This window comes from Ursus americanus, chromosome 9, assembly GCF_024610735.1.
Source record: "Ursus americanus isolate L20-20 chromosome 9, mUrsAme1.1.p, whole genome shotgun sequence".
Lineage (NCBI taxonomy): Eukaryota > Metazoa > Chordata > Mammalia > Carnivora > Ursidae > Ursus > Ursus americanus.
The window spans coordinates 29,277,362-29,293,096 of NC_142135.1; the positions used below are offsets into that span (position 1 = coordinate 29,277,362).

Here is a 15,735-nt window from a genome sequence, read left to right on the forward strand (position 1 = left end):
TAAAGATAAGGGGGCCCTTTTCCTGGGTGGGTACCTTTCTTTTGACACACGCATGGGTGGCTTGATGTCTGCTGCTTTCTTGGGGCATTGCCACAAACAGAACCGAGAGAGTCCCAGCACAAAGCAGTTTGCTTCATTTCACAATTAGGAAGCTATTTCTCAGCTCAGTTGGGAAGGAGGTGGCCATTTATTTTTGAAGTGCTCTCACATCCTCTTTCAAAGTTGGTTCTCTCTCCTGCCCACGTTCTTTTCTGCCGAGTTTTATGCTCTAGACTTGCATATAATCTTCCCTTTGTGCTAAATCCCCTCTGCAGCATAACAACAATTCTGGATTTTCTGTCCTGAAGGTTTCACTCAGGAGTCCTTGTATGGCTGGGGAAGCTATATTTAAAAAACCTCCCTGGAGGATTCTATGTCTGGCCCTTGAATTGGCTTTTGGAACCACAGGTCTAAACGTCCAACTCCCAGCAGAAAAAGAAACATCCTGTGTTTTTTTCCCTTGGGGTTTGCCATGGGCACACTGTTGATACTGAGCTGGAAATGCTAAATGTGTTGCTTGACCTCAGGAAACTGAGGCTTTGAATGCCTTAACCCCAGGGAATAATTAATATGAGAAATATACATTGTAGGCCAGGCCCATTGGGAAACTTAATGTGGCCCAAGGGAATCCTGGGGCCTGGTTGGGAAGGTTGATGCCCTTCTTCAGCCTAGTATTTACTTATTAATTTGTTTGTTCAGCCATTTAAATGATTATGAGATCAAAGACCTTTTGCTGGGCACAAGGGATCCAAAGAGTATAGTGGAAAGAGTACAGGTTTTAGAATCTGCCAGATGTTGGTTTGAATCATTGCTGAGCTATGTGATTTTGAGCTATTAACTTCTCTAAACTTATTTCCTCATTGGCCAAATGGAAATAACGCCTACATTGCAAGTCGTCATAAGGATTAGAAATAACACACACGAGGCACCTCCTGGTGATTAGCATTCAGGCACCAGGTAGAGCATCTGGAACCGGACACACATTTTTCTTTGCCCCTCAAAGGTGGTACCTTTGATATGAGCAGTTTAGAAATGAGTACACCAAGCCTGATAAAAGTAACTCCTCCAAGATCACTAGCTTCTGAGGGGAAGAGCTCTGCTTTGTATCTAGGTCTGTCTGACACGCAAACTGATGTTCCTAACCACGTATCCTAGATGACTGCTCAGTCTAGTGTCACATGACGCCCCCCCCCCCCCCCGGCCTCAGGCTAGACCTGGGAGTGACCCGTCCTATGGGCTGGCAAGGCATGTTGAATCCCTCTCTGGGGAATATGCAATCAAGCAAGAGACTGAGGTGGTTATAAGAGAGACGTAAGCTGAGAGAAAGGTCGTGGGGTTTACTCAGAGCCAGGGTTACCTTCGTAGACCACGTGTAAGCTGAAGTCGAGGGCTGGAGCCATGTGGATGGAGTCCAGGAAAAGCAAGAGAGTTCATTTTATGATGGATGATAAAGACCAGGTGGGGTTGCTTCCTCACCACATTCAGTGTTTAAATCTAGCCCATCTATCTTTGCTCCAATTCCTCTTTTAGTTAAGTTTGAATATCAGCAACTTGGTTTTTAGAAAGACCCAGAGTTTAACCAGGCATTAAAGTGTAGCTATTTGCATAGGAGCCATGATGTACAGGCAAACAAAATTGCAACAGAAGGTAATGAAGTTTTTAAGGAGGGCGATCTAAAGAGCTGAGGGGCAGAGGAGGGAAGGCACTTACGATCCTCCGCGGAACGTGCGTTTCCTTATGTTGCCCTGTGCTGGCCGTCTTCATGTGAGGCTTGCTACTTACGTGAGAGGTAGGCTTGGACTGACAGCCAGTTCTCGGACTTCACCTAATATGTAGAAATTACTAATTCATTTTACTTGTAAGTATGTCCTTAAGTTCCACAGATATTGTGTGGAATACAAATTAAATAAATGCTTACCATATGACGACAGTCCTAAATATAATATCTTGGATTTCTTTTTTTATGTAATGGTTATTGATTGAAGACCAAGAAAAGGGTATTAAATCCTCTTATTCTAATGGAATTATCTTAAAAGGTATCTTCTGGTCTAGTATGAAGTCAGCTACGGAGGAACTTGAAATTCTTCTCTGGTTTTCCCATTGGTCCTAATCAAATGAAATCAGTTGTATCATTTTCTCTGCAAACCCGGATGTTTTCTGACTTAACTGAAGAGTGCCAAATGAGCCTCATCATTTTCTGCAAATTTTGAGTGAATTTAGGGTATGTAGCTATGAAACATTCCAGCAGAATGGTTTGAGTACTGATTTTTTTTTCACAATATTCAGCTAACTAAGAAGGTGTGTGAAGCACTTACAGTGCACTGTACATATTAGCAATGCCCACCATCTCAAGTACCCTACCTAGGAAACTTCTAGATTGCACCTTGCTAATAGAAAAAGTGTTGAATCAATGCTGTGTACATTTACGGAAAGTCTTAGGTTACAGATGATATTGATGCAATTCATGAAGTGTTTTCATTTACGACAAGGCTCAGAGAAAGATTAGTTGTTCTCTAATACTTTTCTGCCTCTCTTGAAAAACAGCTCTAAACTATGTCCTTATCCAGTGACCCTTAAAGCTGTAAAAGTACATAAGAAAGACCTTGGGACCTGCTTCCCCGTCCAGCTTAGCTGCTAGGAAGCTGTAGGAACGTGGTGGGATCCTCTAGTTTTCATGTGCCTCACTTCATATCTTCACCAGTTAGCAGAGTCAGACTAGAGCAGGGGTAGTAAATATCTACCATACTCTAGTCTCTCCACCCTCCCCAACATGGCTGACCGATCATCATCCTGGGAGGCTAACGTGATCAGAGCCCTTTGTCAGCGAACAGCACCTGACAATCAGCTTTTATATTTGATATTAAATCTGTGGGCTCTCTCCGGACCAGAAGATAATGAAGATCATTTTTAGTTTGACAACTCTATTCTTATAAGAGATCCCAGAAGAGGACCTTGTTCTTAGCAAGTAGTTTATATTCACTCCCCCATAAAATGACAATCTGGATGTGAGAAGAATGCTTTTCCCCCTAAATCACTGTTTGGAAAGCAAGATGCATCTGACTTCTCTTCTCTCATTTGCTCCCTAGACCCTCAAATGTCTTCTTAACAGCAGAGCAATTATGTGTTTCCTTGTGCTGCACTTGGACTTTGCTATCTATTCTTTAGTCCACCATAGAGCTTACCTTTGGCCTTAAAGGAAAAAGAAATAAGGCCTCTGTGGTTAAAAGAAGGTATTTAGGAAGTGAGAGCTCCAGAGCTCCCCTGCTCACTTTTTACACCACAGATACTTACAGTAAAAGTGAATTATTGCCCCCTTGTGGTAGAGTTATATATTTATTTTCTCACACAAGTGGAATTGCGTAGTATAATGCTACCTTGAAACTGTCTTTGCAATGAAGTTAGTTATTATGAAAAGAACTGTAGGTATCTTTGAAACCACCTCTCCTTGTTTATTTATTCTCACCTATCTTAAACTCCATAGTATCTTGTCTTTGAACTGATTTTTTTTGAAGTACCAGATATCTAAGAGCTTAAATCAAATGGCATGACCCAAATTATATGGAAGAAACCCAAATCTCATTCAAAATATTTTCTGTAGTCCTTGCCACTTTAAATGAATTTGTAGGGTTTGGGGGATGTCTTATTGCCCCTTTAGAAGTCTGTACCCGAAGATTTTTCTTAAGAGCTATAAAAGGGAAATTTTGAAATACCATGTCCAGGAATCCTTATTTGTAAAGGTTCATGTGATTCTTAGGATTAGCTTTTCTTCCAATTTCATAATATTGAACATGAAACAAGATTTTAAAACCAAACAGGGGCTTCCTTTCAACAAAAGATAGACTTCATGCCTAATAAAATGCCTTAGAGAGGAACAGTGGAGCAGTCCTACAGAGAAGGCTAGCCATTTCATACTATTCTTTTTACAATAAAAATGCGGCGAACTTTTACAAATAGAACAGTAATGCACAGTCACATTGGCTTATTGAATTAGTTCTTCACAAATGATCATAAACACACATAGGAATTCTGAATGGTTTTCGTGTTTGCATATTTGGAGAAGTCCCTCCTGTCAACTGTTTTTTATTTGGGATGGTGGTCACTCCCCGCTAATAACTCTCAAGTAGTCGCTCTGCTTACAAGGCTGTCTCCAGGTTATGTGCAGATTTTTGAAGCACATGCTCTTTATAAAGATGAAATGACTACGTGACCACTTGGAAGATTTTCACATTATGACTGGAAGTTCAGGATGGCCCAGTAAAATCTCCTCAGCATATAGCTGGTTATTTTTCAACATTTCAAAATTTGTTGGTTTGTCTCTAGATTATTATGTTCTCAAAGGCAATTTGATCACAGTCAGGAAACAGTCATGGAAGGATTTGCCAGTCCTTTCTAAAGACCTCGATCTGTACAATATTTTTCGTGGAAAAGATGTTACTTCTTAAAAACCAGATAAATGTCACTGAAAACACCAACTAAAGAGCTTTGTACTACAAATAAGGATTCATTTGCTTTACTGATTCAGGCTCCTTCCTCTGAGGCTCAGCTGATGTAAAATAACTTTTAATGTGTGACTCAGAACGATTATAGACAGGGGAAGATTTTTATCTTCGACTAGGTAGAATATTCTGTGGCAGAGTCCGGTCATGCTCATCAGATTTGCCTACTTGGACGCCTTTCTAGAGGAAAGCAGCTTTGTGAACCAGCATCCATTCTTGATGTCAGAAGTGTCTGGGTAGTTCAGCAGTTCTTAAGCTTTTATGTCTTAGGTCCAATTACGATTGACCATGCCACTCAAAAGTCGGCTTACCACTAGAAGAGGAATGTTTTGTATTACAGCCTTTTCCTTATACCTATTTATGATAAATTTTAGGGACATGCAATTTCTCTTGGGAACAAATTTAATTACTGTGGCCTTAGGATACAAGTACTTCATAGTTGAAAATACTTATTGCTTCAGTAATCATAAAAAGAGGTCATAAAAAATTGTGTAGGTAGGACATTTTGGTACTTTACAATTTTTTTTCAGAGTTCTACAGTAAACATTTGTATGTATAAATCTCTGTCCAAGTTTAGATTATTTTCCTAGGATGGGTTCCTAGGTCTGAGTCAAAAGTTATGAATATTTTAATGCTTTTGTACACATTGCCAGATGGCTTTTAGAAAGACTGTATCAATTTTATATTCTCATAATGCATCCTGATGCCTGTCTCACCGCATTCTCACTTTTTACTTTTAAGAATCTTGGCAGCGGCAACTCATTTTATTTGGCACTTTTAATTGTGAGATTCGATTGTTTCATATATTTATTAGCTGTTCTTATTCCCCTTATGAATTATATTTAAGTCTTTTGTCTATTTTTATATGAGCTTTTAAAATATTTAGGAGCCAATTGGCATTTTTCCAGAGAATCATCAATCACTCTTAAATAAATAAATCCCTGTTGCTACTCATTCTTGGGCAAATTCAAGTTGCCCACAGGAGAAAGAGAAATAGCTCCATTGCTGTTCCTTGTCTACTACTCAGTCCTTGTGAAGATGTGGAAGCAACTTTCTCTGTTCTACGTCTAGCGTGTCTTGTGAAGCATGACAAAGTTCCCCAGCTTGGTGGTTTTCAGACTTTTTGTCTCTCGGTTTCAGCTACTTTGAAGAATGGCCCGATCTCTGAGATGATCCCCAAATCTCCCTGGTGAATTTCATAGATACAGTGAAGCCCTGGTTTCAAGTTAGCATCACAAATTTATCATTAAAATTTAATAGAAATTAGTCCTGGTTTCAGACGATCACCTTTGTCATCACAGTTGTGGCTCTAACAGTGGAAATCACATTTGTCATAATTGTGGCTTACTTTCCCGTGTGTGTGTGTGTGTGCGCGCGCGCGCGAGGGCGCATAGAAAGAGAGACTTTTTTTTTCATAGTCACAGCTACTGAATTTTTTCTTCAATTTTCTTTCATTGCATTTACCATTAGAAAGTCTTCCTCAGGGGCGCATTGGTGGCACAGCGGTTAAAGCGTCTGCCTTCGGCTCGGGGCGTGATCCCGGCGTTATGGGATCGAGCCCCATGTCAGGCTCCTCCGCTGGAAGCCTGCTTCTTCCTCTCCCACTCCCCCTGCTTGTGTTCCCTCTCTCGCTGGCTGTCTCTACCTTTGTCAAATAAATAAAATCTTTTAAAAAAAAAAAGTCTTCCTCAAAACACTTAATAATCTTTATGGAAACCCTATACAACCTTTGTGCCTTACTAATGGAGGTACCGGAATCATTGTTCCAATTATGAAAAAAACTCTTACCTAAACCTTTCCTCGACTTTGGGGCTTAGGAAAGCATGAAATGCGTGCCTGCCTGGCAGTGGAGTCTGTATTTTCACAGCTTCGTGTAATTTGTGAGTCTGCCTGATATCTTGGTTGAAAATAATCTATCCTATTTCTGATTCTAATGGCAGTAATCTACAGCTGGACTTTAGGAGTATTTCCATAAGGGGCTGTTCACCTTTCTCTGTAGAAGAGTTGATAGGTTATCCTGTTGGACCGTTTCCACATGTGTGCAAATCAATATAATTATGTTGGTTAGAGTGTGGTTTTGATGGTATCTTTCTAACTTTGTTCATTTTGATGATAATCTTGTCTTGCTCATGGTATTTTATACAACTTTCTGGCGAAAGAGGATTGTAGCACCTTCATTCCATAAATGTAAGAACCGAGAGTCACAAGCAGGATGCCTTCCTGCACATCTCAGTTACAGGACCACACTTACCTACTGGCTCCCTTTCCTTCCTCTATTAAATGCCATTGCTTTCCTTAACTGTAATATCTGAGCCAGTCTTCTTGCATCTGTACAACAGTGCTGAAGAGATTTGCTGAGCAGTGATTTGTCAAGGCCACTGTATTCTTAAAGCACTCAGGACAAAGGTATGCAAATGTGTCATTAGAGTTGGACATAGCTAGAGGCTGATAATGTCCTCATAAAACTCAAACCTTTTTCTGCTGGTCTTGGGCAGTATATTTTCCAGGTTGTTACTCGTGAACTAAAAACAAAGTTAAATCCATGACTTGAATTTCTTTTTGGGTGACCGGTGTTGCACTTGCCTTTAAATGCTTCCTGTACAGGGTGAATGTGCTTAAGGATGTGAAATAATCTGAGTCTAGAAGGCATCATCCAAGTCTAATCTCCTAGCCACAGGTGTAAAGAAATGGAAACCTCCATTAGCGCACCTGTATGTCCAATATAACTTATTTTCAAATATACAGGTCAAAACAGGGCTATGTATTTTCTGTTAGCTTTAATCTTACCAATTTCTTATGTTTGAAAATCTTAGCAGAGTTCCGAAGAAAATATGTACAAGACCTTTTTTTTTAGGTTAGGTTAGGTTATAATATTTTTTTATTACTTTGAGTTGAGCTTTAAGTCAAAACAGCCTACTACTGACTGCAAAATATTTTCAGTTAATTTAGGCCTATCCGTGGTCAAATCTTGGCTAACCATCTTAATTCTTCAGTATTTGCAATATATTCTACATGAGGAATGGGGCTGACCAGAAACAAAACCAAGCAATCAACTGATAGCACATAGATGTCATTCAAAAGAGACTTCTGAGGACAATTTTTATGGTTGTAATTAGGTCTCCCACACATCTTTAGTTGAAACCACTACCATGTAACTTATTGACAATGGAATAATTGTACAAGTTGAAAACTTATTTTATATAAGTTTCCAGAAGCCATGCTGAAATTTTGGCTACACCATGGACTATTTTATGCAAATATGGAGTAACTTTCCTATCATACAATATTCTATCAGCCAGCAAACCCAAAGACCATTTGATATTGACAATTACATCAGAATGATATATTAGGTAAATGGCATGAAAATGACCCTCTCTTAAAATAAGAATTTCCAGTCATTTAGCATAGATTTTTCTGTTAGTCAAAGAACTGCACATTTTTCATTTGAAAAACTGAAATGGTGAATGGGAAAAGATTTCTTGAACAAATAGTATATTTTTATCTTAACACATTTAAACATCTAGTAATATTATTTTTCCATTTACTCAATTTCAATTTGCTTTTAAAATAAACTCCAGGCTTTAAATAAATTAAACATGAGCTCATTTTTACAATGTAGTCAGCAATGATTTTAACTAAGGTTTTTGTTGTTTGCTTAGAGAAAATCTAGCACTAAGGAAATCTTCAAAAACTTTATAATTGAAGCTTCTTTTTAAATATGCAATTTTATGGTATTTCATCTCTCTGCCCTCATTAGGTATGTCTCATCATTAGATATAATGTTACTAAAATAGTTGCAACTTTACAGCTTCTTTGATTAATGATACTTGGGCTAAGGTTTCATTGGGTAGGATTAGCTATGTTTAAAGATGGCAAGATGCCATTATAATGTTAATGCCAGAATTTAATAAGAACCAGAAATTAACTTCAGGGACCTTCATAATTTACTGTGAGGGCATGATCATATTCTGATTATTTTACTGCCGTGTCCTATTAAAAATAAGTTATCCTCTATCTTGTGATAAAGTTTTACTGAGCAAACACTTGTTGTCTGTCAACTGTGTGCCAACCACGTGACTGTTTTCCATCCTCAAACAAAATGAGAAACCCCTCCCTTGTTTAGAAATCTCCCAGGCTCCTGTAATCTAGTACGACGCTGCTTTCTTAAGGCAGGGATCTAGCTCCCTCACTTCTGGTCTGTTTCTTTCACATTTCCTACATCAGCTGCCACCTCCATTGTCTTGACTGCAAAGCTGGCCAGCTATGTCCCTGTAATAAGGGTCTTGGCAGGTTGGAAAGCATGTGTTAGAACTGAATGTGTGATTTGTGGTACTGGTTACTACAGTGTCAAAGAGCTATACTTCACAGAAAAGTTTTGTAGGATGACACAAGTAAAACAGAAGTAGGGTGGATAGGAGAGGAGATTTGACAGTCTGTTGAGGGAAGAATCTGTTCTGAAGGTGTATGTGATGACTTAATTTCTGCAAACCTCAGTGACCTTTAAGCTCTTTTCTGTTCTAAAAAAATCCCATGATTCCTGTGTGTTTAGAACCCAAAGAGGGCAACGGACCCAAAGCAGATGCCTGTGATTTTCTCTCACAATTTTATGTATACATACTTGCAAAGAAATGTTGAGACATTGTAAAAACTATGAACCATAACCTCGAGACGCAGAAAGGGAAATACAGCAGAGACAAAGGGAAAACTATATTCAAAACCTCCTGATGGAGACAAACCTCAACTATTTAGCTGGTGGTCTGGGCTTCCTGATGGTGAAGGCAAAGAGGAGAAATAGGATTATGTGGTGGTGTGATCTTCTGGTAGGAAGACACCTATCCCCAGTTCTTCAGGAACAAACCAGCATTTCTCCTGTTCACAATAACAAGAATAACTGGTCTAGGGGATTTGTAGAGGAAGCCCTAAGCCACATAAGGAACGATGTCCTCATGAATTTTTATAGAAAATGAAGTATTCCACCTATGTCGTTTCATTCACTGGCCTTTGGAGAAGAGGGAGGGAATAATGTTAAAAGCAAGACATTTCTTTCTCCCAGGGGGGAGGGGGCAGGGAGAAGGGAGTTTGAAACTTCTGGTATATTTACTGTAGAGAGATGCTTATTTTCTTTCGACCCACCGACATGTGGAGCAGTAGAAAGATGTAAAGCTGTCTAGTAAAGGGTAGTATTGTTAAAAGTCGGAGGGGATAAATGGAATTTTTGTGGCAGGATGATATTTGCAAGACTGATCAGGCCGCTGGGAGGTTTTTAAATATGCCAGTTCCCTATAACAGGAAGATCGGTCTCTGTTTTAGACAGCATATCCAATTTAGTAAATTATTATTATTCCGTCAAAATTAATGTGAACAATTTTCTCTTTGAGGCTGCTTTTTCCATAGGTGATGTTTTCCAGATGGGCTTTGTGTAAAACTCTTAATGTTTTGTGTTTTCTTTCCTAGAGAAAGAGCCTTTTCTGACAAGTCTTCATTTCTCTTTCTCCCGGTATAGGGAAGAGAGCCCCAAAGGCAAAGGAGAAGAAGAACAAGAAAAAGAAGAGGAAGCTGATAGAAAGAGCCCAGGAGCAACACAGTGTCTTCCTAGCTACAGATAGGGCTAACCAGTAAAATAAAAGACATATAGGGGTAGATTTTGGGGTGGGGGGTGTTTTTGCCAAAGTGCACAAAGCTACTCGCCACTCCTGGACACCGGTGTACAGCGTTTTGCGCTGCTGTGACCAGTGTCTGTTCCCAGTAACGTTGTGAAAGGAGGAGCCACTAGCGTGGTCTCTGTTATTTATGCTTTGATTTGCATCTGGAGACTGTGAAGGCAGGAGTCTGGGGTCCAGCATGTGCCTCGGCTCCACGTGCACCGAGGGATCACGGCACCACGGAGGGGCAAGAGCTGTGAGGCCATGGACCACCCCGGAGACCAGACGTGCATATTTACGGGAAAGAAGACACTCCGCAGGCAAAGTGCTGTTTCACGGGTGACCTTGATTTCTCACATTGTGCGTTCGCAAGGATAAATGCTTGCGGGGCTCTGCTTTGAGCTGGGGGGGCGCTCCGGGGTTTCCTGCTCAGCTTCACGGCAGCTCCCACCTGTACATATTCTGTGGGGCTACATATAAACCTCTTACTTACTGTATATTTATGCTTTCCGAAGCGTAACAAGTCATACCTGATTAATATTATGTCACTTTGTTTCTAGTGGTTCCTAACCATCGTCCAGTAAATGGCTGTTCTAGATTTGCGAATTGACCGATGTTTTGTTGCCCCTTAACTTTTTTTTTTTTTTTTTCGGGCTTATTTCTCATTGTAAGAATAGGATAAGCTAGTTTGTACATAGGGGGTCAAATGACCAGTGTCAAAGAATTTGAATATCCATAGACCTTCCCCACTCCGTGTCTCCTCATGCAGGTGACAGGCAGAAGCTAAAACTCCCTTTATGTCTGAGATGTGAGGACTTGACGAAACAGAACTGAAAACATAAGGAATGACCTGCAGTCCCTTCTAGTCCCTTCTAGTGCTTATCATGCTGTTCTACCGGCTAGCTAGAGAATTTTTTAAACCTGTGTTTCAGACTTCAGTGTGTGTGTGTGTGTGTATACACACACACACACACACACACAAACATATACATATATATTTATTTAAAGCCACCCCTGACTTACCACAGCAGGGTACCTACCAATACTCTTGGGTCACTGTAGACATTACTGTCTTGAGACCATGCATGGAATTTGAAGAGCAAACAGGATGAGTCCCTGTAACTGCTGGTCAGATCTTAACAGGTCTCCTTGGAGCCAGAATCTGTATCCTCTCCAAGACAGAGGAACACTGTGGAGACTCTCCAGGGGACTTTCAAAAACATCGTTGTGCAGTTGGGGGAATCCGTTCTTAGAGGGTTTTGAATTGGCTTCTTCTAAAAGCATTGTTATCTTCCTGGCTAATCCAGAAGAAAATTAGAACAAAGTGAAATGGTTACAGATGTTTAAGGAAAAAAAGCAAGGTAAAGCCTTTTTTCTCACCTTGCATTGGCAAAACTACCTCTCCAGTGTTTTTGTTTTAACTTTTGAGTCAAAAGCATCTTACCAGTAAGTATACATGGCATATACATCATTATGAGAATATTATTGCTATGAGATAAGAAGCCATATATGAATGTTGTATACAACTTTAGGGTTTGCATTCAATCCTAAAGCGTTCACCTCCTTTCATGTCTCTTTACACTATGTTCCTGTTTAAGTGGGGAGGGGGCTCCTTTATATATATAGTGCTTCATCGTTAATAAGTCAATACCTGTTCTGTTTCTGAGATGTTCTTTTTGTGCATTAAAAAACTTCAAAATTATTCTTTGTGAAAGTTTTCTTTAGAGGTACATTTAGGGGAAAAAAGCAATACTTTAACAACTGTACCCCTAAATAATCCTTTAAAAAAGGCAGACAAAACTTTGAAAAACCAATGTTAGTAACTATATCTAGGAACTGGCTAGGTATAAATTACACTAGAGTGGAGTGGTTAGGAGATTTTTTTAAAGATTACTTATGTTGAGAGAGGGCATGTACAAGTCAGGGGAGGGGCAGAGGGAGAAAGAGAATCTCAAGCAGACCCCAAGCTGAGCGGAGTCTAAAGCGGGGCTCAATCCCGTGACCCTGAGATTGTGACCTGAGCCAAAATCAAGTCAGACACTTGCCTGAGCCACCCAGGGGACCCAGGTGGAGAGATTTTAGAGCTGCACTGCCTGAGTTCCAGAGTAGCCTGGGGCAAATTCTCTCTCTAGGGCTCTGTTCTTCATCTGTGAAATGGAGGTAACAGTATTGTCTACGTGTAGGGCTGTGTTTTAAGGATTAAATTAGATAAGTGTAAAGTATGGTCAGCACAGGGTATATACTAAATTGCTACCCAAATTACCTGTTACTGCCTCTGTTCTTGATATTTAAATTATTTAAAAGACCTCCTTTCTTGTTAACAAAACAGAATATATTTATGAAAACATCAGTTCCCTTCAATCTATTGCTTGATGCCTGGAAATTATTTGCCCAAATTTTTATTCTTGTGGGAATTGATTTACAGCTGCTTGATTTCTAAGCCTCCCAGTTATAAGCAAATACACAACAGAAACACGCACATACTACAGTGTAATTCATAGCTTCGGGGTAACACAAAGAAGATCTAGTGGTTTTCCACAAGTAGCTATACCATGCCTATATTTATGATGTATATAAATATAGAATATATGAAACTGATTCCCCCCCCCCCCAGTATTTTCAGGGAGCTTATTAGCATCTGTAGAAATAAATGATGGGATCACAACTTTGTCAGTTAAGAAGTCGGGGAATTAAGTCAATTAAGTTGGGTCAGGAAATTAAGTCAATTAAGCTGGGTTGGGGCAATAGGTGCAGGCAGTCAAAAGTATAAACTCATACAAAGAATATATCATGGGGAAGGCAAGGTACAGAATAGGGACTATAGTTAATATTGTATTCTCTTAGCAATTTTCAAATACATAATATGTCTTAAACGTCCTCATCACAAAAGTTTGACAGATTAGCACTTAAGAAAAGCCAGCTTTATGAATGTCTTTTTAAGATGCTAATTGCAATAATTGTATACATGACATTTTCATCTTTTGCTAGAAACATTTGGAGAAAAGCTAGGACTTAGCCTCAAGTGTGTGATTCCTCCTCTAGCATTTTTTTTTTTAAAGGAGAGCTATGAGTAGGAGAGAGAAAAGTGAATAATACCTCTGTTCATGTTAGAAGTTTGTGCATAGTAGATGCTGCTTGATAATATCATTAGAAAAGGGAGAATTAGTAACCCTAGACGTGTCTAGTCCTTGACCAATCTCATCATCCTCCCCCTTCTTTCAAAAGGAATTCCACTCAAGCATCGGGCCTCATCCCCTCTTACTTTTGTGGGGTCTTCAGTATCCACTCCGGGCATTTCTTCAGCTCCTCCTCTCCTCTGACTTAGGTACAATTTCTCTCAAGGTCTTCATTGTCCACTCTCCTGAAAAAGGAGTTTACGGTCACTGATGGCTTTGACTTTGTTCCCTTCTCATCGATTTCTTCCCCACCGCTGCATTGTCCTTGTTCTTACAAAGGGAGCAATGACATTCCTCTTACTAAACCTGAGGAGAACATTTGCCTTATTTGCCCTGATCCTTTTGCACGTGTCCTATTTCCACCAAGTCTGACTTTATTGTGCCCTTTCCTTCAGAAACGTCATTTCTCATTTGACTTCTATAACATTCCTAACCTGGGTTTTCTACTTCCCTACTTCTTTTTGGTCTTTTCAAGTTCTTTCTTGGCCTAAATTCAAAATACATTTCATAGGTGAGCCCACGATTTAATCTTTTAAATTTAATCTCTTCATCTCCTCAATTTGGTAAATATGACCTTATGGCTTCAGACACCACGTGTATGCTGTTGATTTTCAAATCCAGCTCTCTGGCTCCAGGTCTTTGATAATGTTTTCCAAGCCTACTAGAGATCTTGACTAGGGAGCCACACACTTAAGCTCAATGTATCTAAAACTGAATTTATTACCACATCGGTTGGGCTCCAGTCAAGGAAATAAAGCAGTTGAGGTGTTTCAAACAGGGAATTTAACACTGAGAATTGGTTACACAGGTAATAAAGGAGACAGGAAACTGAAGTGGGAATGACAAGATCACCCAGAGATTAACAACAGCAAGAAGCCACTATTACCTCTAGGGCAAGGGGGTAACAGGAAGAGGTTGAGTTTCCTGAATCCAGAAGGTAAGGCCATCCAGCTGGAGCTAGAACTGTAGTAGTTGAGACTAGAGCTTTGACCATAGAAGAAGCTGGAACCAAAGACAGAAAGCTTATCTGGTGGGAGTTAAAATCTTGGAAAAGATCTGGTCATCCTGACTTCTTGCCTGGCTTCTCCCTACCTTCCAACCTCTAGTCTTCTACCCACACCTGCCACTGCCCAAACCTGACTGGAAACCAGGGAGCCTGAGTAATGTAGTTCCCTCTGTAGGGAAGGACATAGACCCAGGAGCAAGCAAGCAAATAACATAATCACTGACATCTTCCCATGAAACAATTCCTCTTCCTGCCTTCCCCAATTAATAGTTAATAAAATCTTTACTTACATAGTTGGTTACATGAACTCTCTTGTAATCATCACTTACTCCCATTGTTCCCGACATCTAATCAGTTCCTAGATTCTAGTGAGTCTACCTGAGAAGGATCTTCTGAATTTCTCCCCACCTCTTCACTTTCTTTGTTCTGTGGTTGTGCTAAGTTTCTCTCTGTTTCTCTTCTAGACTGCTTCATTACCCTATTCTTGCTCAAAGCTTCACTCCAACTATTATTTATATTTCTACTACTTCTTTTTCCTGTTGATATATTGGTAGTGCTATTTATTATTTAAATAACTTCATGTTTCTTATAGAATAAGATCTTGTAATTATTTACATGAAACACAGTACCCCTTTAACTTTCTCTTCACCCATGTAGCTTGTGGAGATCAAGAAAAGACTGAATGCACTGGGATGATCATTATAAAATTTTCAAGGGTTCCTTTCAGGTAAACTTGGATATGCTTACCATAATGATTAATATCCTTGAATCATGAAGGCAGAAATGTAAGGGTACCTATGACTTTGAAAGCAAGTGATAAACACATAAAATCTGAGAGGTCCAACAGTCTGAAAAATGTGTCAAAGATTTAGACAAGTTCCCATGTTAATCTATGAAGAATCATTACGACAAACTACCATGTGCCAACTCCCCCCTTCCCCCACATCAGAAGACACTGCTAACCACTGCTGAGCTAAACACAAGTCTCAGAGTCCTTCCCAACAAAGGTGTTCCAAGGAAACACTACCAAGAGATTGAAGGTGACAGGGGAGTTATAGTCTTTTGGATTCCCATGTCAACTTCATGCCCAAGATAGTGACAACGGTCTTCTCTCAGAAACACTCCAGAATAGTCCTTAAATACTTTTCAAACCTTGCCACCTAGGTACCCTTAAAGACAGAAAAGTAAAGTTGTAAGTCTGGGATTATAACCTTTATTAGCCAACTGACTTCTCCTCAGGTGTTCTAACCTCAGTCTCTGTAGCAGCATGCTACCCAGGAGCACATTCAACTTTTATTTGATTCTCTTCTACTGGCTTCCTTAATTCTTCTTGCTAATTTCGTTCTAAGACTCAGCCACAGACTTCTTCCTAGCTC

At 39.8% G+C, this 15,735-nt stretch overlaps 1 protein-coding gene across 1 annotated transcript in view; it reads left to right on the forward strand.

Annotated features, from left to right (window-relative positions):
- The window catches only part of RSPO2 (R-spondin 2), a 147,833-nt gene extending 135,954 nt beyond the window's left edge, over positions 1 to 11,879 (forward strand). Inside the window, exon 6 of the mRNA XM_045805794.2 lies at positions 10,039 to 11,879. Within this exon, the coding sequence (XP_045661750.1) occupies positions 10,039 to 10,154 (116 nt within the window). The 3' untranslated portion in view covers positions 10,155 to 11,879. The remainder of the gene's footprint in view (positions 1 to 10,038) is intronic.
- Positions 11,880 to 15,735: the final 3,856 nt, after the last annotated feature.